At 42.0% G+C, this 27,953-nt stretch overlaps 2 protein-coding genes across 2 annotated transcripts in view; both read right to left on the bottom strand.

The window, feature by feature from the left end:
- Window positions 1–1,018, bottom strand: part of adgra2 (adhesion G protein-coupled receptor A2) — a 38,649-nt gene extending 37,631 nt beyond the window's left edge. The window contains 1 exon segment of the mRNA XM_069699780.1: window positions 71–1,018. Coding sequence (XP_069555881.1) covers window positions 71–372 — 302 coding nt within the window. The 5' untranslated portion in view covers window positions 373–1,018.
- Window positions 1,019–5,544: 4,526 nt separating this feature from the next.
- Window positions 5,545–27,953, bottom strand: part of pdlim2 (PDZ and LIM domain 2 (mystique)) — a 35,742-nt gene continuing 13,333 nt past the window's right edge. The window contains exons 4-10 of the mRNA XM_069699779.1: window positions 27,197–27,266; window positions 26,522–26,673; window positions 25,073–25,136; window positions 12,987–13,105; window positions 8,227–8,375; window positions 7,122–7,233; window positions 5,545–6,737 (exon numbers count right to left, since the gene is read on the bottom strand). Coding sequence (XP_069555880.1) covers window positions 6,545–6,737; window positions 7,122–7,233; window positions 8,227–8,375; window positions 12,987–13,105; window positions 25,073–25,136; window positions 26,522–26,673; window positions 27,197–27,266 — 859 coding nt within the window. The 3' untranslated portion in view covers window positions 5,545–6,544. The remainder of the gene's footprint in view (window positions 6,738–7,121; window positions 7,234–8,226; window positions 8,376–12,986; window positions 13,106–25,072; window positions 25,137–26,521; window positions 26,674–27,196; window positions 27,267–27,953) is intronic.

Raw genomic sequence — 27,953 nt, 5'->3', positions numbered from 1 at the left:
GATGATTACAATAATAATATCGTGACATTGCATTAGTTCAGAGATTACGATGAACTTTGTCACAACTCACAGAGTGACGGTCTTGTTGGGGAGCAAACTGGCATCCGGAAGTTCAATCAGCTCCTCCTTGCTGCAGCTGACCCTTCTCCCCACCGCCTGGACGCCGTGCGCTTTGGAGCGCTCGTCCGTGCAGCTGCAGCCGCTGCTGGCGGCGAGCAGCCCGGGACAAGCCTGGGAGAGCCTCGGCTCGGAGGCGGACAACAGGAGCAGCATCAGTACCAGACGCCCCGGCAGCACAGGGATGCCAAAGCCGGGCGCAAACATTGTCCTTCTGCTGGGTCTCACCTCAGCTGCACCCCCGCCTCCAGTCATCCCATATCTCCACTGTGACGCTTTCAGAGGGTGTAAGGAGGGCAAGACGAAACAAAATGATCTTTCAGGCCTTGAATGAATGGTAAAGTTTGAGATCCTTTGCTCAACAGTGAACACACATCATCCGGTCATTCCAGAAATATTCGGCACCTCTTATTTTCCAAAGTGTCCCGTTATGTCATGGCAGCCGGGGCGCACAACTCCCTTTGGTCCAAATGGTTAACAAATCCAAAGGATGTGTCCATCCAAACAGCTGTACCAACCACAAAGAGCCGCAGAACTTTGTCTTAAAAAGTTGAAGGTTGTATTAAATACGGGAAGAGATTTACATCTCTTTTAGGATACTTGGGAGTGTCCAGGTTCCCGTCATCTCGCCCTCTAAAAGTTAATCCAGGAGTTGATAAGATTCACGATTGAGCGGTCACGACCAGAGCCACACTGTCATTTATATGAAGAAGTAAAGAAAAAAGGATGTTCTCTAACTTTTGTCAGTTGTTTAGCGGCTCCTAAAACTTTTCCTTAGTGTTTTCTACGATCCCGGAGGTCTCCGTACTCTTACGCGCAATTTAAATCAAATTTAAACAGAAAAAAAAAAAAAACTTTCAGTTCGAACAATAAGCGAAGAAGCTGGTCATGAGCGGCTCCTGTGTAATTCCCAAAATCTAGCGGTTTTGCCTGCTTGCCTCTGTCACACTCAAACTCACTCAGTTACTACCCTAAGTGCGCCCATTCCGTCTTCGCCTGCGCTCTGGTCCCCGCGGTCCTAGTGCATAAGTCTTCCCCACAGTGAGACAGACAGGTTTCACACGTGACCAGCGAGGAACCCACCTGGACTCAATTTACACTTAACAATACAGATATTACAAACTGATCATATACTTGATGTAGACAGTATTGATTTGAAAAGGTAACGAGTAACTATCGTTGTGAAATAAATGTAGTAGAGTAGAAAGTCATATTTCCCTCCAAAATGTATGGAGTGGAAGTATGAAGTAGCGTCAAATGGAAATACTCAAGTAAAGTACAAGTACCTTTAAATTGTACTTGAGTAGATGTACTGAGTAATATTCCATCACTGCCTTCATCAAAATTCATGACACGGTCCAGCAGGCAATTTTACATATAGTTTGTCTATGTGATTAAATAAACTGAATTAAAACAAAATAAAAATGCAAAGTTAGTTTTGCATTTTTGCATTGCAGTTTTGCATTGTTAATGAAGCATTAACATTTTTAGGCTGTTGTTTTAGCACAATTTAGCACATTACAAAAATAACATTAAATACACAAACAATAAAATCATGACAGTAAAGCATGATGGCACAAAAAAGCAATGATGATGAACAGAGCAGCATATTTGCTGAAAACACCGTCTGGTACGGGTCGTGTGTCATGCTGCTGCTGTTGTTTAGCCGCCTGTTGGTTTGAACATGTCCTTTCCATGCAGGTTGTAGAAGACAGGAAGGTCTTGATTTCAATGTGTGCCCTGCACTTATGAATGAATGCTGAGAGCCTCTTGTGTATTGTGTGTTCCAGCAGATCAAAGGCTTCTCATTCAATCAGTGGGAAGTAGAGGAAGCAAAGATTTTTGTAGGTACCCTTCAGTAAATGTTATATTGTTACTGCAGAAAGAGTAGTGGTGGTATAGGAGAGTTTATATTGTACGTTATAATTTTATGATAGGAGTTATATTTTTTTATTTCCTAGAGGCAGTCATTTTCATGTCCACTTGGAGGCCATGGACAACAGCGAGCTACCCAAAAAACACTGCAATAGTTGATTTAATGCTCGTTTTTTATGAAGTAATGGCCTCAGTTATAAGTGGCCGCATTGAAATAGGCCCTGCATACTGTTTAGCTTTTCCATGCCAAACTGAACTTGAGATTGAGTGTTGAACTTTGGTGTCAGAGTAGATCAAATATGAACTAAAATATACTTGCATAACCAAATGCTTTGATTTCGTAAGAAAGAAAAAAAATCCCAAAACTCAAAATCTTTTTTTGAAAGAATGATATTTGTTTAAAATATGCCACTTCCCTCCTGAAAGAATCCTTCCTCAAGATCTCCTGTTCACATTTTTCGCCTGCGTGTATGGAAAGTTCCCAAAATACAGCAACAGATTCCCGTTTTAAAAATACTTTTTGATATACGAGAGGCCCGGGAGGACGGAGACCGTGGCGATTCAAATCTGGAGAGCATTTTAAAATATGAGAAGGTGAACCGGGAAAGCTCTTGAAAAGGGATTTTATGCAATTGAACTTGACATGTATTCACCGACATATCCAAAATTGCAGGCACCTCAGTCGTGCAAGCAGCCTGGCAGTATAATGGTGCACTGTGCTCTGACCCACACAGTGGACCCCCAGTTTGTTATTCCTGTATATGATACTGTAACACTGGAGCGCGCTCAGAAAGCCAGCATGATTATTGAAATAAAGCACAAGGAGTAGATGGGCGCCTGCTCAGCTCTGAAACAGAGGGCTGTTTATCCAAGCTGTTAAATAAGGCTTCAAGTACAACACCCCCCTCCAACTCCACAAGGCCCAAATCTCTCTCATCTGGAGAGCACAGTTTCCATTTTAAATGTCACGTCCCAAACTGCACATTACATCAAATTGTACTTAATGGCATCCAGACAAACTTTAATGTCGTTCCAACATTTTCCCTCCATGCACTCCACAGCCAACTCACTCCTTATAGCAATCGCTTCTTCTCCCTGTTTCACATCTGGACTCCATTCCAGGTGGGGTATTGAGAAAGGGGAAAACATTGGGTATGAAAGGTGGAAAGCAGCTTGGAGGCTCAAAAAGTAGAACTGGGGTAATGTCTTAGTCTGGATTTTATGTTACGCAAGCTTTTGGGATGTTTGACAAGAGGTATGAGAGAGGTTTATTGATTCCTCTTGCTCGTGTTGTTCTCCAAATCCCACATTGCAGCAGAAATATCTAAAAACAGCGGGAAGTCAGAGAACCATACCAAGTGACTGCTGAGACTGAGGCAAAGCTCAGGATTGTGTTTCTGCCAATAGATCAACAAAAGAAAACCTCCAGCCGGGTAGCAAACACCCGGCCCTCTGTAGGGCCCTCGTCGTCTTTCCTGAGGAGCCTCTGACATCTAGTGGTGAGGACCAGCAGCACATGAGGCTCACCTCCTCAGAGCTCCTCTGAGCTCAGTCTACCAAGTCAGTTCTGCACTTCTGGGTATTTCCTGGATGAATGGTTTTCATTAACAGTTTATGGGGATGTTAAACCCACTCCGTTTACATTTTATGGGGTTATCAAATAATAATGTGCTGCCATATTTTCAACACCAAATAACTTTGTTTAGCGTACGGAATTATTAGGAGCAGCAGTAGACGTCACAGAAGTAATGCTCATGCCAGCAGTTTCCCATTGAATTCAAATATGTTGCTGCATAGCTGTTTGAGGTTTATAAAAATTGTTTTTAAATATAATAAATCCAAAATATTTTGCCATCCATATCAGCCATAACGTTAAAAGCGCTGGCAGGTATTAAGTATATTCAAGTATAATACAACAACCCAGCAAGAAATTCTCCCTTCATAGCGATTATAATGTTCAGTTGTTAATCTGATTGAAGGTGTTGATTTATGTTCATGGTCATTGTGGAGACTGTGATTTGTGTGTTTCTTGAACTGCACACGGTCCCACTAAGAGGCGTTACTGATATTTCATCCCTGCCATTTAGTAGCAGTTATATGCTGTATGCCCACATATGGAGATTCTGTCCCACATTTTGATTGGCTCTACTTTTTAAGAATCAACTCTGCAGGACAGATACTTCTCTAAAACGTGTCTGTCCCAAAGGCTGTGAAGAGAGCAGGGAAGGCAACCACGGAGGTCAGCGGATTGTGGTAGAAATCTGAAACTTCCGCTTCTTTTTGTTCTTTTCTTTTTTTTTTTTAGGCTACTTGGGATGCATGGGAGTTTGGAAAGTTGCATTCAAATTAAATGTATTTGTTTAGTCTTACAAGGGTTTACTTGTAACCCACACAGTATATTGTGTTTATTTTCTAAATTGGATAGACGTAATTTTCAACTACCTCTCAGCACTGGTAACAAACCGTCTCTTTGCCCCACATTTGGCTGGTTGGGATCTGGTCACTCTATACTGAACATTATAATCCTTATGTTTATTGCTGGACTGTAACACGCAATAGTATAATAACTGAGGAAACATCGTCAGATGACACAATTCAATTAAAAAGTTGTCATTGGCAACCCAGCCCGCTCCTTTGCTTAATATTTTGTGGGTGACACCCTGCTCGCTGCCAAACCTGTTTTCCTAAAGCGGAGAGTCCTCTCCCAGTTTTCTAATGCGCTTAACTCAGTCTTGTAATTATTATATTGAAATGTGTGGAGTGAAAGACAAATCAGCTCCTGGAACAAGAAGCAAACGGACAACTTTCTACCCAACTAATGCTCAGCTGTAGATGATCTGTGAAGTCTGTTCTATGTGCAGAAGGTCTCGGTCCTCCTGCTACGTCCATACGTGGTCAAACCGAGGTCATCCGTTGCAATCTTCACAAGTGCTGCCAAAACAAGTAGCAGTAGGACAGCAGCAGTCAATCCTTTTTCATGACATATTTGTCTCTTAAAATGACATCCATGAATTTGTATGGCTATTTTTTTTTTTTCCTAAACAAAGAATGCTGATTGAGCCTGTTTAAATCTAGTTTTAGATTTAAATGTGTGGTTTCACAGCAGCTATTTAGTCAAGTCATGACAGGAAAATCGCAGGTGTGATCAATCAAATGAATGGCTTCATACCACTCGGGATGGCTGCATCGTTAATGTAGTTGGCTACACCTGTGTTTTACTGCCAAAACACGACAAGATGCAAAATATCAGCTGTGGGAATTTTTTTTTATTTTTTTTTAATTTCACTATGAGCAACATCATTACTATGGGGCAATTATTTTATGACCGTGTGCTATTTAAAAAAAAAAAATAGGCAAAACTGCTCAAGTTAAAAAAAAAAAAAAATCATACACCTGAATGGTAGAGACATAAAATAATTCTCATTTAAACCATGCTTGATGGAGTAGTATAGTGTGATTTAAAAATCCTTAAAATATTCCCCAAAAGTTATCCAACATGTAAGAAAACATTAACACTTCCTATTTCAACATAATCATCGGCACTGAAGAAGCTTGAGGTTGTGTGATTTTTATTAAGTGTCACATGAAATGTGAACATTGTAGTGGATCTCTGAGTACTGCTGTAACTGGACAAGTGTAGTATCATCAGTTCGTTTCACACTAAATGTCCTGTGCATACATTATGCATTTTAAATGATCTATATTATAGAATACAATTCAATCACAAAAACATCAAAAATATTTGTATATCGAAAGAATCACTAGTCCCTCAAAAGCAACAAAACAGCCAAACAAGTCGGCAAATATGTTGTTTTTTTTTTCCATTATTTCTACTCATAAATTCAGTTTACAAAAGAAATACAGAAAAACTCAAGGGCTTTTGGCCTGACTCCAGCGCAAAATTCACAAACTCATTTGTGTCTCTAGCAACTTGGACCCCCCTTCTCCCTTTCTCTCACTCGCACTCATGCACACACACACACACACACACACACACACGCACACAGATGCAAGGAAGGCATGCAGAAGCCACCACACTTCTGCATGTGAAAGCATGCACCCATATACACGCTCACAGCACTGTCTGTGTACAGTACACATTTGTAAAATGGCATGCAGTTTAGGTTGTATTTTGGTCCCTTTGCGTCAGCAGGAAATTCAAATGATGATCCTGATCCTCGGAGAGTCGGTCCTGTCGAGTTTGTCTAAAGCCTTGGTGTTATGTAAATCTGGCCTTAGTACAATGTGATGTGGCTTGAGTCCATGGCAGCTGTAAATCATAGAGCGAAGAATAACCTAAAGAGGCCTTGGAGGCTGGGCCATACGAAAAATAAAGTCCCAATTCTCATAGTTACAAGAAAGGCAAGAAAGTGTATCATAATATTGCAAAGTATGGTTAAATGTGATCAAAAAAGAAAATCCTCCGCCATGTCGTTGATTAAAGTCCACCTCCATGCATCATGCCAAGGTCTATGACTGAGTCAGATGAGGTGGAGTTTCAGGCAGACAAGCAGCACTCGATGTCCAGAGTGGAGGGGGGGGGCGGCAGAACTCATTGGCGAGGGGACACGGTGGCTCGGGGGCAACTCCCTGGGCCCTGGTACCTCTCTTTGGCGTGCTTCTCACAGTACATCACGTCTCCAACCCAAAAGTGACCTCTCATCCTGAGGTTAAGACCACAGTCTGTGCAGGTGTAGCACTCTGGGTGGCGGAAGCGGTCGTCTGTGATGCGCACGGCCTGCGTGCTGTGGAAAAATGACACCCAGACAAATAAATGAGTCGGTCTGGCAACGGGACAAAAGGATTTTCCTCATTTGCAATTCATATCCGCTCGAGAGCTGCAAAAGGTCAGCACAGATAAACATCACTTTAAATGACTACCCGGCAAAAAATATTAGCATATTTATTTCATAAACAACATATTAACAGTGTAATCTGTCAGTGCAGCCTTGTCTGTTTGAGATTCTTCTCAAATAAGTGGCAATTTCTGAACTAAAGGCTGATAACTCAAGAGTCAGCCTAACAATGGTTATTCCATTACATCTTTTCTTGCAGGTCAAATAACCATTAGAACTCACACACCTATGTTATCCCAGTGAGAATGTAACTGCATGTGACCGCACACTTACCCAATGGTTGTGCCACACCTCTCACAGGTGTGGCATTTGTTGCCTCCTCCAACTGTTGTGCTTGGTTTGGGGGCGTTGGGTGAAAGTTTCCCTGGAAACCGCAGGGCTGCCTCTGGAGACAACACACACACAGGAACAGAGCTGCTCATCCGGATGTTCTGACATGCTTGCGTCTCACAGTTCATCGCATTTACATTCTGTTTCTCTTCACTGCTGTCTGTCGGCGGAGCTCGTTTGTTTTTCCCTACCAGTCATCGCTGGCTCATCACCCAAAAGGACACGCTTCATGAAACGGGCTTCCAAACATTGGTCATTATCACGTCATGAAAGAATGTTATCGCTGTCTGGATTTATTTTCACCGTCATTTATCAAAGCAAAGGGGGGAAAGGAGGACATATGCATTCCATGATTTGATGTTCACAGTATGAAATGCACACAAGAGGGCTGTTCGCTTCATCCAGCACAGGTGACGACCATACGGAAGTCAGTAACTCTCACTCCCTTGTTCTGCAAGATGCGAAGTTGACAGTGATGGTTTCAAGATGGAAGTGCAGCCAGAAAATAGGAGTAAGAGAGGATGTAAATGACATTGAATTTGACATTATATAGACAGATCCTGAAAATGGGGGATATGAGTTATTCCACATCTATGAAACATATACAGTCCAATTGCCTCTGTGCCCCTATAAAATGTTTTCATGTTCTAACCATTAACTGGATATAAAAGTGGACCTGGCCTTCAGGTCTGAAAAGTGAGGCAAATGTGGAAGTGCCTTAAACTGCAATACCACTGAAGGCCACTAGGGATCGGCTCCAGAAAGGCCCTGGCTCCATAGACTCCCATTGAACTTCTCTAACGAAATACAAAGTCAATACATTTTTCACTCAAGTCATTTTGGTATCTTTCGCTAAAGTCTATCCATCTTATTAGTTTTATAGTGATCCATCTGAAAATAATGCTATTATTTATTTGATATTAGGCCTCAAAAAGATGTACGTTTTGGGGCCTGTCTGATAAATTGACAGGCATGTGGTGCAGTCAGAAATGGATTCTTTCTCTTTACACTTGTGCTCATTTGTTTGTAATGGAGAAGGGCTTCTAACCTTTCTCGTCAGCCTCGAGGACCTCTTGCAACATTTTAAAGGTGTTGGACTGACGAGGCGCAGTGCGGGACTCCTTATTCTCCTGGATCATCTTGTACACCTCTGAGTCCTTGTCGAATCTCTGCATGGCGAAGTCAGAGCTGGAACTGCTGCAGAAGGAACCAATAACAATATGTCAGAGGTCATTACATTCATACGAGTTAGAACACCACAGGTAAGAGGCCAAACAGTGTCCCATCACACATTCGACAGGATTCACCGACTATCGCCTTACAAGAGGGGCTGTTCTATCTCAGTTGAAGCTGTGTGTGTGTGTTTGAAGCTAAATCACAGTGGTTAAATCTTTTCAGCCATCTTGATTGGATAAATGAAGCAGAAAATGTCTGAGATGAGGCATTGTACAAAATAACTTTCAACTAAATTGTCTTCTGAGCAGCAAAGTAACAAGAAAAAACTACTCCTAACTTTGCATCGTGTGGCCATTTGTATACAGTCAACACATTGCAGTCAATACACAGGGCCGAGGCAGCAGGGGAGAGGAAGCTTTAACTCGAGGGCAGTAGACCCTGTCAGCTAACCGATAAATTAGCACAAAGAACAGTGGCTCATTCTACAAGCAAATTCTTTACCCCCAGTGTGGTGGAAAAGCAGTTACTCTTTACTGCTGCTGTCATCGATGCGTGGTTGAATATCAGTTTCCCCTCACGCCTTCCCCAGCTGAAGAAAACTCGCATCGACATCCACAATGACAGATGGATTGGTAAAAGAGGCACAAAGACACAAAGTTCTGTTGTCGTGCCCGTGTATTTGTCTGGAGGGATCTGCGAGTGTTTGCTGTCAGCAGGAACAGGTTGGATAGGTACACACAAGTCAGGCCAGGTGTGGTTCCTTCCACCTGCAGCCAGAACCAGTCGGCTATACTGACACCTACGGTGTAAGGAATCTGCTGCAAGACAATGGCCTCATCCTCAACACTGCCGTGATCGAACATACCGATGTAAACAGTATTTGGGTATATTGTTGTACGAAGACAAACTTACACTTCAAGTAAGTGTCTGACAGTTTCATCTGCACTCGCGCACACTGGAGTTGAAATAAAACAATGAATATGAAGTTAAAAAGCAGAGTCTCAGCTCTAGATTAGTTTACAGCGCAGTGATTGTAATACTTCTTATATACTAGGTTCCCAGTTTATGAGAATGATGATACAAATTAATTACAAAAAAATTGTGTCAGTTTTAATCTTTAGTATTTATGAGAAACAGACAGATTTGCTTGTTTCTGACTTCTGCCTTCGGTCTATGAAACTGGAGTTGGATTGAAGTCAGGTGACAGACTTGGCCAGTTAAGAACATTTCGCTGTTCGGCCAGAAAAAAAGAAGAAAAAAAAACTCCCTGGTTGCTCAGGATTTATGTTTTGGATCACTGTCCAGCTGCATTGTTTTAAAACTGGAGGGCCGTGCATGTGGAGGGCTTTTGAGAACAGATTTTGAATTGTCATTGTGTTGCAGATGAAATGACATCATGTTAAGAGAGCTTTGATAAGCTTCATGCATGCCTGTGTATATGTTTTTGATTGTTCTTGACTGTATTTCAGCTGCAGGAGTTTCCCACCAAATGAACCTGGCTGTAACAGGACATGGCAAACAGACAGGACAACAAATACGTGGACGAAGCAAATGCTCAGACCCTTTTCCTCTGCATCAATGAACATGGTTCAAATTGAAAACAGACCACTGAAGCACACCCTCCAAGTTTTCCACATGCTCAGCTCCACCCTCAGCAATCCATTTCCCCTTTTTTTGTTTCGCTCACCATCTTTTCTGACATGCAATCTCAAAACAAATGGAAAGTCTAGGTCAAATGGGAGGGAAACAAATAACAGAACTGAGGGTCAGAGAGAATGGCATGCATCTGAACAAGCAGTCGAGTGCATGGGTTTGTGGTGGAAGCACGTACACTTCACGAAGTATCAGAACAGAGTAGTTCCTGGAGACCCCTGGGAGTTGTGCTTTCAAATGTTCTCATATCTATACAGCATCTCCAACTGAGACAAATGTGTTGCCGTTTTCCATACCCAGACTTGGCACAGGGGAGCAGCGATAATAATCAAGTCATGGCAGGGGCACAAAATACATGTCGTCAAAACAAATCTAAGATCACAAAGCTAAATTCCAACCGCATTTCTCAAACCGGTTTCCTTGCAGTACAAGATCGAAACCAATGTCAAATCATTTTAACAGAAGAAATCAAAAAGACAAAACTCAATGACAAGACTCACCTCAAAGAGAAAAGAAAAAAAAAAAAAAAAAAAAAGAGGGAACAAAGCGAGGGAGCACAACTCCAGCACCGCTCCTATTATTTCTAACACTGCCACAGCAACTCAGAACATACACGAGAAAAAACAATATTAACACACAGGCAGATGCAGAACACACACTTCTATCTAAACCAGACGAGACAGAAAAACAAGAGCCTGACTGAAAGGTGTGCCCCTGGGCTGAAACTCATTGGCCACGCGACATGAAGGGGTGGGTAAATGGGTGTCACTGAATCTGTGATTGGCTGGGGAGGAGCAGGGAGAGCCTTGCTGTGCAGACGGGGGGGCTCCAGACTGGGGGCCAATCAGGGGGAGAAGTAAAATCAGTCTTTTTGGGGAATATAGGGTGTTTGGATATGACTGCAGCTGCTGACACGTCATTTTACTTAGCCGAGGTTACCCAGGAGGGGGGCGGGGGAGGACTGGGTCCAAAGTCAACCATTCTGCTCTGTTAAAACACAGGCACCAGGTTCTCCAGAGAGCCCGGACTCAAAGGATCACGTGAGAGACGAAAAGAAACATTTTCATTTCTGCTTGGACAAAAAACATTCCAAACAATGTATTGAGGGAAGCACCTGCACGCTGGAAATTAGTGAAACTGCTGCTACATCACCTCATCGGAGAGGTCGAGGAAGTGAAAAGCAAATTGCGGCACTGATGAGGGACACAGCATGGCGTTTCCCAAAGGTTGTAAATTGATTTGTAGCGGTCGACTCCAAATGCACCTGCAAACCGCTCGACACAGCGAGAGTCAGCTGCACAACAGCAGTGCATTTACGAGCCGACTCACAACTGTACAACAAATGAATTATTTAGTTTGACGGACTTCTCTGTAAATTTGCAATTTAAGTTATCTTTCTTCACACACAGCAATCGATAACTGCAAATATACAAGGGAATGTTTCCAGAAGAGACCACTGAGATTCAACCAAATACAAATCTAAGAGCTGCCCTGCATTACATATTACTTTTGTCAAGCTAGAGTAGGCCAATTTTTGTATAACAATAATACTGAGTTTGAGTTATCAGAGGAGATAACACTTTCATAATCCAGAATACCATAAATCTGTGGACTTTAATATTATCAAATAGTTAAATTAACACCCTTCTATTGGCGTTTGAAATATATACACGTTTTACAAGCTTATACTGAACCCTTTTCCGAATAAATCACAGTCAAATTAAATGTGTGCACTTTGGTAAGGCTCATATGCTGTTTGAAACATGTACCATTAATGGTCAAAAGAAATACACCATGAATACTGATATGTTCCTGTGCAGATTTCAGGCAATGTCAGCAAACAATGATGGTGTGCATCAGAGTGTACATGTGTTGGACGAACAGGAACATCGTCGCTCACCGCTTTGTTTTTGTTCAGCATGTACACAGATACACAGAAAGCTGACGATGAAATCACTCACTCAACATCTAAGAAACAAACAAAACAAGCCGCTGTATTTAACTTCAAAATCCTTCATACATGTGTTTTCTCCCATTTTCATCAGGTGACTATGAAAGCATGTGGTGGACAGGTGTCAGGTGAGGCGAGGTGAGAGGAGAAAGCACAGTGTGTGCGGCGGCCATCATGGTGTCTCCAGGGCGTTCTGTGAGCCGTATGCACACTCGCAGCAAAGTCACGTGTTCACTCAAATGACTCCACACACACACACACACACAAAAAAAACCACTACAGAAAATGTAAACCGATCAAAATTGTACGAGGTGAAATTCTGCTATCATCCTTGGTATGTCGGCCATGAGGTGGAGAGCAGTGTGATGCACTCCACAACCAACTGGGAGTTCTGAGGGTGTTGAAATGATAGCAGTTAAATAATGAACCACATATGTTAAAGGCTACGATTTTGCTTGGTGTGTATGTTTTAAAATGGAGAGGTACTCAGGGAATATTTTAGCGTCTTACTACAAGCACAAACATAATAACCACAAGCTGGAATTTGTCTGACACTATATGGATATACTGGATATTCATTACTTTGAAATGAAGTCAAACATGTGAGAAAGATCACTACAACATCTAAAGGTGAATTAAAGGTCACTGCTTAACCATTTGTATGCCATACAGACACACATGATCACTTCAAGTCTGTGACATGCGTGTCCAAGCCCTATTTTCTGTGTACACCCCGGTATGAATGAAGCGCTGGGTGACACCAATTTCTTCAAGTCTGTGAGTGTAGCCTCTACAGGCCTGTAGGTGGCAGTAGTGTGTAAATGTACATACTAGTTAGGACACAAAGGTGCGACTGTGAAATATATGTGAGGAAGCTTTAGGTTGTGTTGTGCACTCTAATTTCTAAAGAGTCTATTAAGATTTTAAGGTCAATTTTTTAAGGTATTTGTATAAATATTTGTATTAAATATAATGTAAGCACTGACCATTTTATATTTATGTAGTCACTTTGTAAAATATTTTTTTACCTGCGTCGAGGGGACATTGGCACGTCCCGATCGATGGGGCTGTGGGGTGAGTAGCGTCCCGGTGGGGTTGGGGTCCTGCTGGACGCAGAGTTATTTCTGTAGTCTGAAGGGGAGAACTCCTGTGGAGGAAGAAGAAAACAATGAGGAATGCAAGAGATGGTGAGTAAGCATGGAAATCAAACTTTCTGCAGCAGCTGAAACCAACATCGCAGTCCAGAAGAGTCTACTGAGACAGTGTGTAAGTGCTCAGACCATGATGCAATGTGACCGTAAAAGAGACACAAAAAGGGGCACGTTCAGTTCAGAGGCAGGAATTCACTGGCAACGTTTCTGGATCACTGCTTCTCCAAGCACTGTATTGGCGCTGAACATGTAGTGTCCTTATTTCATGAAGCTCTTAAAAGGGTACTGTACTGCAAGACAACCTGGAATCATCTCAGATATATTCAGTCAACATGAAAACAGCAGAGATCTATCAGTGCTTTAAATGAGCTCCAGATGGAGAAACATCATGTATAGAAAACTGGAGATTGTTTTTTGTACTTGATCACAACTGACTGAAACCTTGAGAAGTTATTTCAGTTTCAAGCACCCAACAGCCAACAATACTTTGTCATTGTTTGGTTGTTTTTGGTGCCCTGAGATTTCAACGTTTTTACTGCATGAGTCACACCCAACATTCCTGTTTTCCTGGCTGTTCCTGATAATCGGTTCAGTCACAGCAACCTACATTAAAATGCTATCTTGATTACCATTAATAATCAGAGCTGTACTTCGGCCCCTTAGCAGATAGATGATGGACAACATGGCAACAGATGTTTGGCACTAACTGCCGTGTGGGTTGGATGGGAAAGGCAGGGCAAGCATGTACTTCAATAGGTCCCAGACACTGTGCAAATCTCTCAATTATTCATGCCAGTTAAATACTGTCACCTGTCATGGAATGAGAGAAAACAATACACACACAATCAAAGAGAACATTTACTGCACAAATACTGTAATTCAGAAAGAAAACTGACAAAGTCCCAGTTATGTGAATAATATTTGACTTCTGACAGAAGAGGGCGCTACGTACCTACTGAACACAAACTAACATGTATCAATGACTTGTAGCTGTTCTTAGCAGAAGTAGAAAGTCAGTAGAACACAGTTACATCATGAAGTGCAAAGGTTGATTTATTTCACTTTAATTATGTCATATGGAGAGAGCCACTAGTAAAACTGACACCAGACACAAAACCACAGTAAACACTCAGCACACCTGGACTGAACCTGCACAGCCCATAAATCCTTCCAGACTCTTTTACTGTCAGGAATCCCAGCAAACAAATTGTTTTTAACGCCAACACTATCTGGTATCTACCCATTTCCAAGTATAACATTGAACACTTACTGAACACAAACAGTGTGTTCCTGAGCTGAAATATTCAAACTAACAAGGCGACTTTAAAGAGAAAAAAAAAAAAAAAGAGAAAAAAAAAGGAGTCTCACAACTTTAAGTTTGCTGGGGAAACAAAGTTATTACTTCATTTCAGGCCTGTGCACAGTCCAGGAAAACTCACTCTGCGAATCAAATCAGCCCAGACAACTCAAGAGTACAGCTTTCAAAATAAAGCTCTCCGGGTTTTTCACCCTCAACTGTCACCAGCTGGCATCAGTGTTACACAGGCTCCATCCAAAAGAGAAAAGGCTCCACCCGACTCTTTGAACCAGTACATGTCTGAGACTCAAGATGAAGCTGCTGCTGGAGCTCGATGCCGACATAGTGGCATGGATGGAGTCAAAAGATTTGTGTGTCCAATGCCAGCACCCGCTTCCAATTCAGCAACTCTTTGAACAATGTCTCTGTTCTCAATTGAGTCCAATTTTCCTCTTCTTTTTCCTTAGTGAGTGGGCAGATTAGTGGTGCATGCCAGGAAGCCTTTACCAAAAACGATCATTGGAACGTCTCCCTGCGATTGCTCCCAGGATAAACCCAGACTAATAACTCCAGGCTCATAAGACCACGTATTTCATATCATCAGAGTACAAGAATAGAGACATCCACGTCCTCTCCTGCTGTGAACCAATCTTAAGGGCATATATGTGATGGACATACTTACTTTAGAGAGTCTTTCAGGAAGACCGAGTGAAGCCAGACAGTATGTGCATATGAATCCACACTAATGCAAACCAAGCGTACGTTACATAAGTGTCTGGCTACTGGACGTGGATCTTCACTCTCTCCAACAGAACTAGAATTTACGGAGAAAATCACAACTCTGATCTATGGGACTCAAGAGGAATGCAATGAAGTAAAGAAAAACAAAAAGAAAGGAGAGGGAGAAAAAACAAGCTATCCACTGTGACAGGCAGTATGCAGCTGTGATTGAGCTTGACCTTACAAAGCTCAAAAAAAAACTTTGTCTGCACACCCAAAGCAGCTTTCCCATCACCATCATCCATCCTGCAGTATCCAGAGTTTTCTTGCAGTTACCATGGCAAGAATGGCGCTGGCCTTTAACTCGGCTCCCCACAAGATCTTTGTTTGTATAATTAACACTGTTCCTTTGTAAGCTATCAAACCATTACACGGCGCTACAATGCATTTGGTAAACTGCACCCTGGCAGTGCCAACAATGCCCCCGTGTTTAATGCACCGACAAACTCAGGGAGGGGCACAGGCAAGCGGAGGGAAGCCTGTCATTTGGTCTTGAATGAGAGCATGGTCAGAGATGGGAGATACCACTGGAGAAAATCATCAGCCAATTCTTTGTGGTTCCTGCGGCTGGCGATAGGAGGAAACTCTGATTAAAGCTGCGCTGAACTGTAATCAGGAGTTCATAGTCAACAAACCCAAGATTATTAGGGCAAGTCACTGGTATGCTGCACTGGTTTTAAGCTGCATATACAATAACACATCAAGCTATTCACTTTACAACCAGTAAGGCTGCCACAGTTTCTTTTTTACTGAAGAGGATGTACGAGTACATGCAAAGACTCAGAAACGCACAAAAAGGCATTGAAAACGGATTATAAATCTGCTTTTCATGAGTAATAAGGTCCTACACAAACAACATTTTCTACCAAAGTCACATGAGAGCGGTGGGCGGGGTTTGGTTGGAAAACCCTATTTCCATACACCAATCCAAACTAAGCGCCACCTGAATCAAAATGTGACGACAGTTGAATCGTTGTTTGCTCATGTTTCCATGCTGCTCTCAATTAAATCTGACCAAACCACAACCACACTGTCTTCAGCCAATTGGCAGAGTTTTTGATAGTTAACCGTGATAACTATTAATCAAAAATAAAAAAGTTTTTAACTTTGATTATTGCATATTTGGTGATGTACTGTATATTAAACATTACAGAAATACATTTTCGAGACAAAACTAAACAGAAAAAGGCTTTGGGGGCTTACATTTAGAAATTGTACTTTCTGCGAGATGTGTTCCTCTGCAGCAGTAATAAGACAGCTGCAGAAAAGATGTCAATGTTGAGCTGTGGAAGGATGTGATGAAGTCTGCTTTTTATTTGAATCATTGATCCATTCTGTATACTCTCGTCATCCGTGGCAGGGGCGAGTGGGCAGAAGCCTATCGCAGCATGCTTCGGGAGAGAGACAGGGTACACTATTGTGTTTCGTTTCTGGGATTCAGCTTCGATTTTAAGTAAAAGTACGCACATGTAATGTGTCACCTCTGGTGTGCCTGCCCCCTTCTGAAAGTACTTCACCGATAATATCAAGCAACGGCAAGCCACGTCTCTCAAAGCATAAAGAGAGTCTCCAACTGCGCAATTATGTGCGTTTTACATATCTCTGCCAATTCAATTTATTGATTTAATGCCACAAGAGATTAAAAAAAAAAAAAGATCCCTCAAATAAATCTGTTTTTAACCATCCATTTTTATGCCTCAGTGATGGTGAGAGCCGTGGCCAGAGGCTTTATGTTAGTGAGCACAATATTTTAGGAATGTCTTGAGGGAATTTCATCAAATTTGGCATAAACGTTTATTTGGTCCCAAGGAAGAAATTATACGATTTTGGGGGTCAAAGGTCACAGGTTACAGTCACAGTGACCACGCACTGTCCCATTCTTGAGAATGCGATATCTTAGGAATGCTTTGAGGGAATTTCACCAGATTTGGCAGAAACGCTGACTTCGACTGAAGGATGAACTGATTAGGTTGTGATGGACAAAGGTCAGGGATCATGGTGAGTGTGACTTCATGTCTGCCCCATTACTGTGAACGGGATATCTTAGGGACAAACATGGATGCAAACTGAAACTTGATGGGTTGGCAAAGGCGTACAGCCACGGGGTAGTAATTAGTTAAAAATGTCCTATAGACCAAGTGTGTGGCTTATGTTCAAAGAGAGGCTTGGTAAAGGAGGGGGAATTATAGAAAAACGGTCAAAAATGTCAATCTATCCCTGTAAAACATAAAAATAACACTTTTTTTTTTTTTTAATGGCTGGCCACTTAAAGACACAAACAGGAAATGGTAAACTGAAGTAGGGGCATCTGTTTCAGATCAAGACCCATGGGAGACATCGGGGACAGTGCCAGCAGAGGAGCCTTCAGTCTGGCTCCAAGCAAGCCACTCTGCATCATCATTACCACCCTGCAGCTTCAATTACAGGGCACTGGGCAGCAGCACATCGGAGCAATGCCTAGAGGAGCTGATATTTTGGGAAGCCTGGTGCTGCTGTAAGAAAGTGCCATAACTGCTCATTCACTGACTCCACCAACAGACATGACTGCTGTACAACAATGAGGCAGGGGACACCAGACATCCTGGGCTAGGTAATAATCAGAGCTGTGTACAGTGTTTTCTATACAGCAGTGTGCACTGGTGCAGGTCCTATGAGCAAAGACCTGAGGCTGACAGTAACCTACTCGTTATCCACTGTCACTGATGGACCCTGCCTTGTAATTATGTCTGAGCTACGGTGCATTACTGTGTCCGCTTTCTGTAACAAATAAAACACAAAATATGGTCAAACATGGGACATCGTCATATCAGAATTAATATCATTAACATTCTTTACCTGTTTTTATTAACTTGCATCTCTCTGCTGCTTTATGAAAGGTCTTAGATCTCAGACTATGGAGCTGATTGCAATAATGATGTGACTAGGAAAGTGGGCTGATGGGTACATCGTGACTACAGCTCCTGTAGAAGCTGCTTTAAGTGATGAGCCCCTTTCCTCTATTATACACGAGTAAATCTAACATGTGCTACAAATAAACTGTATAGAGGATTTGATTTTCTAATCTTTCGGCATGCTTACTTGTTCTTTTTTTTTAAAGTCCATACCGCAGTCCATGGGGAAGGCTTTAGAAGTCAAGCTGATTCTTCTCAATCCTCTATAATGCCTTCAACAAATAAATTCTTGGCATGGGCTTACGTAGTGCAGCATTCAATAACATGGAATAAAGTGACAGATCTGTGTGATTGCAGTGCTAATACTGTGCCGCCTCCTCCTCCTCCTCCTTTCTCCATTCGTTCACCAGGGCCACACACCATCAGGCTGCTCCAGATATAAACCATATGTACAGGATTAGAGGCCAAATGAACAGCGGAGAGAAGACGACAACAGGATGACTGTGAACATACAGTAACTCACTTTGTGCATCGCTGCCACTTTCAGTTACAACAGAGCTACATTTAGTTTGTGGCCGAGAGACTTTAATTTTCACTCACTAATCCTAATTCAAAATCACGGCCAAAATAAGACGCTCTCATACACATATGAATGTACAAGTGTACGCTCCAAGACAACAAGCACATCATGAAAAAGTTATTCTGCGCTGTAATTTTAGTTACATGATTCCTGAAACTCAGCACATGATAAACGTGGATAAACTTAATGGCACAATGAATGCTTTCAGACCCTGAGAGAGGCCAAAGTAGTCTCATGTGATCATAGTGTAGGTGGTCTGAGGGGGGCACTCACCCACTCTGCCACCAAAACTCAGAAACACAATAAGAGATGAATACGAGTGTTGAGTGTTTACTTATACACGAACGGCGCTATGAGCAACACATTTTTTCATCCCTATTAAATTCCCCACAAGGCTCCGACTGGAGCAGTGTATCAAGCTCATTAGACATCTGGACTTCATTATGGTTGGACAAAAAAAAAAAAAAAAATATCGCTGAATTTGAAGACACTACTTTTTTATGGTCACCCAGAAACTTCGCTTCAACATGGATCAAAAAATGGACAGTAACAATCAAAACAAGCTGCCTTTAAACCAAATGTGCTGATCAAAACTGTCGTAATGAGCCGGAAGGTCGAGATATGGTGTCACATCATTAGGACTCACGAACAGTAACTCTACTGTGTAACATAGCACTCCAAATTATAATGCAATATGATATGGTGGAGCACTTCCTAGTACTCATATTTCAACAGGAATTTCCACTAATGGCTAAAACATAAATCTAAAATGTCAGCAGGCTATGCAGTTATGATGCCTGAGTGTAGCAAAATTATTCTCCACTGTTAACTGCAGCATTTTACCAACTTAACAATTATGATTTATGACCAACAAATGCAGCCCCAGTAACCATTACCCTAAAACAGACTGTAGGTGTTGTCCTGTGTAAAACTAGGGGGAATATAGGATAAAAATGTCTGTTTTTGTTGGCATGAATACAGAGGGGCAGTTATTCACGTCGCTCCCTTGACAACAACTTTTGGAATGTTGACATACGACTCAACCACCTTCGTAAACAGCCCCAACTAGTAAAAAGGCCCATCTCTCGTGGCCAACATTTCCCCATAAAATTCGCAGGGCCAACTGTCCCCATGAGTGCACCCGGAGGCCTGGAAAGCACGGGGAATCAAAAGTGCCCCAGTTTGCTTTTCCACTCCAGGGGAAAGAAAAACAGGGCTGCTGATCAATCAGTGGGGATGAGGAGAGGCATGCTGCCCATGGAGTGGCCACAATGGACCCCAAGCTTAACGGCTACGGGTCCACGTGAAAAGGCCTTACACTGACCAGTCACAGAGCTCACTGTGCAGAGAAGAAGAAGAAAACATCCCTCCGCCACAGCCACAGCCAGCGCTGCTCCCCGGACACTGGCTTGGCTTAGCACTGCCCCGACGTGCCAAACCAAACAAGGGGCCCACTCATGTCAGACCTGAAATAGTGCATTATTCCAAGTCATCATCGTCAAGTATAAGATGTGCACGTCTGTATTTAGTGCTGGAGGAGAAGCCACTACAGGTGAGCTGAATTTACCTCCAAAGAGCTCCAGGTGTCGATGAGAAAAGACTTCAACAGTGTGTGCAATATAAAGTTTAACATTTTGATTTCATTTGAAAAACAAACTTAGTTATAGCAAGACTTTATTTCTGCTCCAAAGTGATGAACGCAGCAGCTTTGCACTCCAGTCCACCACAACCTCCAGAATAGAGCAGCATTGAGCCTTCTGCTGATGTCTGTGCTGGTCTGCTGCTAGAGAATGATTGGCAGGAATGTATGGGCTAGAGGATGTATGGATACCTACCCTGCCCTCTTTGGGTAAAGAGGGTAGTGGCACATGTCATACAGCCAAGGCCACACCACCAAATTTAGCAAAGAGAGGAAAAGTTTGGTCTGCGTTGGCTCAAAACTGTGTGTCACCCTGCTGGAGCTGGCCATCCTTTGCTATGAGGGATATTTATAAAGCAACCTCACCGTCCCAGCACAGGATCAGGCAGCCCACTAAGGGAACCCTCAAGAACCTCAAAATGCAGCAACTGCAAACCCAGACATGGAGCCTGGTCTTAATGGCCGAGTGACGGGTCATGTCTCATGAAAAGTAGTTTGGTTTTGGCCCTGCTCAGTGCAACAGAGATCCCATTGTGGTTGTTTCTTGATGATATAAACAGATGCTCTGAATCATGACAGTAGAGAGCTAGTTCGGATACAATCTCATACCCAGCTTCCAGGAATCTAAGATGCATTTGCTGTCATAGTGGTGAGCTGGTAGATATCAAAATCAGTGAACACAGTCAGTCACTGGGTACAATTTTACACCGATTAGTATATCAGTGCAACTTTAGAACAACAAATTTAAACAGCTATACTCACTTCTTCCTGTCACCGTTTCCTGCAAAGTCTTTATTTAACACACTACACTTCACAGCTCTTGATGAAGGTGTACTGCAGCTTACCTGAAAAACATTCATTAAAATGGCCAACTGTTTATAATGTGGTCAGTGTAAAGGTTAATGCAGATATTCCTGTCCCAAGAGAAAGTATTTTTGTACTCAAATTTAAAGGTAGCAATCGAAACAAATCTTGGACGCGCTAACCACAAACAAAACTCCAAAACTCCATAGACTATCACACATATCCACCAATGTAAAACTGTGATGAGGTGCATTCAACTCTGTATGTAAAAGTCAAGAAGTGCATTTTCCATTTTTAAACATGCAATTCTGATCTCTGCATATTATCATCCATGTATTGTGTGTAGTGCTGCAGGCTGTTTAGACTCTATGATGAGGCACAAAGGATGTTGCTTGTTTGAACGGTCTCTCGACTCTCCAGAGTGGCGAGATGCCTTAAGTTGAGTTTGGGAATGTCAGCAGGCTCCCTGGTGTCCACCCCCCCTCTACCCCAACCCCCATCTGTTCCAGCTCCCATCAAACAACAACAGTCCTTGTGACATGAGGGAAAAAGCAGCACCAGCCTTCCACAGCATCTGCCATCACAGCCACTATTGTGCACAGGCTTTTTCTCAGGATATCCAACACCCTGGAAAATGGGGGATCCTGTTGCGCATCCCACTCTCCACACTCAGGGAGCCAAAACAGGGGTGGGGGGTGGGGGGGAGCCTTTTACGAGCTTTTCAGTGAGTTTGATCACCTGATACAGCAGCACTCTACACCTCTCAGTCAGGACAGAGGCTCTTGTCATGGAGGCTCCACATCTCAGCGCTCACTGGGCTGCTGTGTTCCTGCCAGCCCGAGCAGCATAATGCACAATTTACCCATGGCAGGCCTCTTCCCAGCCATTTCCCCACTGAGCGCTCTGAAAGAACTCCACTCACTAATCACAGCGCTGTGGCAGGAGGCTCATCACCACTTTAAAACCAGGGTAGACATCCCTTGGAGAGAGGGGTCAGCCAAAACCCAAAACTCTCATGCATTAGGCGGATTTAATTCAAAGATACTGAATTAAAAATAGCCAAAAAAAGGCTCCCAGATGACACAAGACCATGGAGATTCCAACATAAGAAAAATGAGAGAATGATTGGATTTTAAATCGTAGGGAGAATGGGAGAACAGGCGACTGCATCAATACCACAAACACGCGAGGCCGACCCAACAGGAGTGCGTTCATTCCTACAAGCTTTGCTGAGTTCTCAGCCACAACACGGCTCCTAATGTGTTTTTGGGAAGCGCAACTTCCAGTTTTCTCCACAATGGTTTGCAGGCAGCCACAGTATAACTTCACGGTGGGTTTTTGAATGTGGTTCCAGAAAAAAAAATCGCAATCTGTATTTCACGGAGAATTACAATCTCTTCGGTAAGAGACAGCACACTGGTAAATCTTTAATGTAAGTTAAATTAGTGAGCTGTGATGTGCATGTGTAGGCCGAAGGAGATGATGTAACAAATCAACTGTAATCTGTAAGGACAGTGAAAACACTCTTCTCTAGCAACTGCAGAGGTCAAGATATCCTGACTTTTAGTTCCAACAATGGTTCAAACTCCAAGAACAGTGAATCCTACAGTTCCCATAATGCACCTCACACTGGCGCTGTTTTGTTAGTGTTCGTATCCTTTAAATTCAACTCTTTACAGTGTGTAAAAAATAAAAGAAAGGCTTACTGTTGAATTTGAGATAAACCTGATGTTATAATTTGGTGTATTTAAAAAGCTCACAGAGCTCAACATTCAATAACAATCACTTTGATTTATGACCAAACCTTTTATACATTTTCACTTAAATCCCATTAAAGTCAATATTCTTTAGCCAGAAGGGATCTACAGCCCAGAATACACTTCCAAGACTTAAATCTTGACACTTGACAGCTCCCATCATCTCCAGTTCAGTCTACAGTCGGTCTCAGGTGTCAGTTGTCCAAGTGAACATCACAAATCTCACTCCTGTCAGCTGGAGTGTGATATGTGATGTAAATCTGGGTGCGAGTCAGTCAGAGAGCTGAAGCATGTCTGCACTCGAGGTCGACTGATCTTTACAGCCAGTTAAAACATTTTATGATCTGATTGCTGATTAAGCTAACATCTGAACAGTTACTGCTTGTAGTCCAGCTCGATGTCCCGACAACAGCACCACCGGATTGGTTAAACGTGATAAGTAAATAGCCAGTTAACACATGAACATGCATTGCCACTTAATAACATTATTTTTGAATGACAGTTTGCTGCAAGCACATGCCAGTAGATAACATTCATGTAACAAGTTTATTTTTTCTGGAAATGTTTGTCATCTTAAAATATCAGTTATCTCTTCCCTGGATCTGAAATCGTTAGTATCAGCTCTGAAAAACCTTCACACACAGACCTGCACATCCTCCGTGCCCTTAAAACCACTTGGAAAGAGACAACATGCCATGTGGCTTTGCATTAGTCATTAAGAGGGATTCTGTCTTGCATTCCTGAAGACTAACCTTTGCTGGGACCTGATTTAATGATGACGATGAGTGACGCAAACATTTTATTTCAAGTACGATTAGTCAAAATTGTTTAAAGAAAACTAATGACAGCATCCTCAAAAGTCCCACTACAGCCTGACTTATTCCCAGGCTAGACTGGTTTATCTTCTTCCCAGTGTGTAAGAGATCAAAATTACCCTGATGCGAGTCTCACAGATGAGACACCGCTGAGTGACAGTCAATCTGAATCCCATTTAACATATAAATAACACAAAGAATCCCAAACTCAAAGCGAAATCTGAAAACTAGATCTTCCCAGCTGCCTCTTAGAAGGAATGCTTCAATGTTTTGAAGTTCAAACCTCTGCATATTTATCTAGCTTTATGTAATGTCCAGAGTTATAAAAATAGATGGAATTCCTTGCGCCACTACAAAAGGTCTCGCATGTTTTTTCCTGCTATCATCACACATGTTCTGTCTTCAGTGGGACCGAGTATGTAGGCATAGCTGAAATAGCTCATGATGAACTTTCCCACAACATTTTCTCTCGTTAACTCACTGAAGTCTTTCCAGACGCCTGAGTCCCTCGATTTTGTTGCTGGAATGGTAAATAGACATGGCGTAGTTCAGCTGCAGTCTTATGATAACCCCAAGTCTGTATTATTCCCATATTTTACTGCCTGCTAAGACAAATGAGTCTCCATTTAGACAACTAAAGGTTAAGAACATTGTTTTGAAGGAAATAAATCTTTTTTTTTCTTGGAGTAGGCTCTGAAGGAAACAGCTCCAGTCTGTTGTTCAGCTTAATGTCAGATATTTTCAAAGACTGACCTTTGCAGTTTTTACACTCCCTGCTATAAAAATGTCAAACCTGGTCTGCATCCTGCCTTACTGAGGAGTGCACATTTGATACACTGTCCACAAACCCTTTCTAGGGCACCTTCTGTGGCATCAGAGACCAACAATTCAAGAGGAAAGGCGAAGAAAGAGATGTTTTTCTTGCAGACTAGGCCAGTGTAGTTAAAATAAATACACTCTGCAGAGAAATACAGAGAGAACAAAAACCTTTGACTGTACCGTCTGAGTGAAGTGCAGCCTGAAGCGCCAGCTACAGACAAATGACAGATTTACTTTGTGAAGATTTTGCATGCAATAGTCCAGAACATGCTCCATGCAGATTATGATCCCTATATATCATAAAATATAAAGTAATAAAAATCTGTGTGACAGAATTCAAATAAGGACACCAAATAAACATCTGTAAACGACAGTAATTTCATGCTTGTTAAGAACTAATTGTCTCCATCTAATTGAAGACATTTTATAGCCAGAATTCAGCTGCATTTTTGCAGGGTGGAAAAAAGAAAAAAAAAGATCGACTGAACAAATGGCGAGTCTTGACTGCAAATCTCAGGCAGCTGAATACAAACTGCTACAAAAGTTACAAAGGGACAAAAGGGGATTTGGCTGAAACCGACCTGCGACAGTGGCCTGGACAGCCTGTTACTCCTCTCCTCTGGTGACCATGAGCGCAGCTGGACACTGTAACATATGGACAAAAAACAGGGTTTTCGGTTGGGCAATAAACACATACATTGTGAGAGACACAAATATGTCAAAGCCCATAGACTTATGCCCTACAATAAAACGCAACACCTTACATATCTCCGTATGTATATGCCGTTGTGAAAACGGTGCAAAGAAATGAGCAGGACCGACTGAAAGTAGAAAAAGATTTGTATTATTAGTAATAATAATAATATATTTATGATAATATAAATGGCCAAAAACAGACATCCCTTTCGGATTCATCAATAAACAAAAAACAGGGTTATTTAGATGAAATAACCCTGTTTTTTGTTTATTGATTCTACAGCCTATGACAAGCTAGCAGATACTGTTAATATATCTATTGGCCCACAGGTGCAAGTGTGTGCGCTTGCTTAGACATACATTAACATTATGCTGTAAGTGCAGGAGTTATTATTTGTAACCATTAATTGACAAAATATTCTGTGCATTCCCAGTGATCTTCGTTTGTGGCCATCTTGCTTTGACGTTGAAAAGCCCTGCGTGTAAACCAGTTTAAAATGAAAATAAACGTACTAACTAATATTACTGCTTTAGTCCAACATACTAAAATACACATTTAAGTGATTAAGATGAATGAAAACAACTGAAATTGTATAAATGCTGAGCCCAAAAATGAGTGTTGGGCAGGAAGTCTCATCAATCAAGAAAGAGAATTTGGTTTGAACTGTGACCTACTAAAAGTTGTCCAGAGGAGTTAACAAACGTCAAGGACCAGAGAAACTGTGGTGAACGTTCCACATTCTGCCTTTTGTTCACGTGAATGCAAACGGAGGAATGTGATATCCTGTGCATATCCTTTGTTACTACAGTACAATCCCGCGGCTCCACTTTCTGTCTGTTATTCCCGTACCTATTGACTCGCCTGTTGTGGAGTCAAGAGAGCACTTGCTGCAGCCCTTTGTCCAGATACAGGCCTATTTAGGCAGTGAATGGTTGGGGTTTCTGAAAAAGACTCCACTGTCCATCTGAAATGTGGAGTACTTTTTTTGTCTTTTTTTTAGATTCCATTCAGGCTGAAAGAATATATTTTTTAGTTGATTTTCCAGACTGTAATTTACAAGGAAGCAGAATGCATGTGTGACATCAGACAGTGTAATCCTCTTTTGTTGTAACAACACTGGTAAACACAAGACAAATGCAGAGGATTCTTCTAACTGCAGATGTTAAAGAAGAGGTTGGTATCTGCCATGCTTCTTACATTCTTAAGCATCCAAACTCACTGCAAGAAACCAGTTTGTGATTTCTTCCACGTGTAATAAAATAAAATTTGATTTGCGTGCTTAAACTTTAGAAAGCATTACATGGATATGTAGACATCAGGTAAAGGGAGCTACCTCTTGTTAATGGTCGGTGTCAGCCTCTCCCTCTTTCCGTCGGGGCTTGCTGGAAGATCTGGCGAGTAGGGTCCCGGGGACAGTGACGCAGGGCTGCAGATGGTGTACTCTCTGTAATTCTGGTTCTCGTCTCGACTCACCATTACTGCCTCCTACACAACATCACATCAGAGGAATGTTGGTGCATCAGTGTCTGTTGAACGTAACTTGGTCTTTTAGTCCTGCATTTTGGCCTAAAGCGTAGTAAAAGGCTCAACTGAGAAGCATAATGACACAAAAACACAAAAACACCCACACCCACACACACACACAGTACACAAAAGGAAATGTGTCAGGTTGACTAACTTTGTATTCAGTATCACCACGTACTGTAGAAGGTGCTTTGGGACTCATTATGACCTCAATAAATTACAGGAAGAAATATGAAATAACTATAATGTCTGGTATTGTTTCTGCCATGAGGACAGACATATAAGGAGATATGAAATAAACAGATGTGTGATGCATGCATTAGTTTAAAAGACGCAAACACCGATGAGTTAAAACAATCTATTATATAGGCCCCTGTGAGTAACATCATGAAATGAATAATAAAAAAAGAAGGAAGAATACAGTTCTGAAGAACAACTTGACCATTAGGATTAAATAAAGTTTCCGTGGAACTTCAGCACTGACCTGGAAGCGTCCGGTGAGGTGTTCAGGGGTGCCGATGCCGTTGGTCTGTCCAGGGCTGGCAGGTTCAGATCTTGAAAAAAGGCAGAAAACCATAGAGATCAGTTGATTGTGAACACTAACAATATATAACAATCCAGAGTTTAATTCTCTAGCCCTGCACCTGGAATAAAGTCTGATCAAATTATTGTTGAATTTGAAAAAAAGAAGAAAAGAAAAATCAGAAAAGGCAGTAAGGATGTTAAACAAATAAGCTCAAATTTAAAACTGGTGAACTCTGAATGTACTCAAAGTGTATAATATCATGTTCAAGAGCTTCCAAAAAAAATGCTGAGTAAAGGACAAAAAATTAATTTTTGAAGGGTCACAAGTCTGAGTCAACTCCATTTGAAGTACAGGCAAGTAAGAATATAAAATAACTTATTAATGTTACTTTTCCTAACACTGGCAAGTGTCCATCATTATGTTGCCATGCATCTTGGAGGTTACTGCAGAAGAAGAGTACTGCAGATTCTGCCCCTCTCCCCCTTTGAAAATATTCTGTCAATCTTTCCTGTCATTCCAACTTTGGCTTTCCTTTCTTAAACAGAAAACACATTCTAACCAACTCCATCATTGAATTTGGAGGGGAAAATATGGGCAGTCTAAGCGCCAATGCAAACACACAGTGCCCCCCTGGCTGCAGGGCCAGAGGCTGACTGCCTCTCGGTTGAGCCTGAGGTAATGAGGCACACAGGAAGGCCTGGATGCCTGTGGTAAA

Source organism: Brachyistius frenatus, unplaced genomic scaffold (assembly GCF_029030835.1).
Source record: "Brachyistius frenatus isolate BFR_SWC_R1_liver_20210118 unplaced genomic scaffold, ASM2903083v1 Contig_31, whole genome shotgun sequence".
In the NCBI taxonomy this organism is placed as follows: Eukaryota; Metazoa; Chordata; class Actinopteri; family Embiotocidae; genus Brachyistius; species Brachyistius frenatus.
The sequence above is the reverse complement of the archived record's forward strand: the minus strand, read 5'-3'. Positions and strand labels throughout refer to the sequence as shown.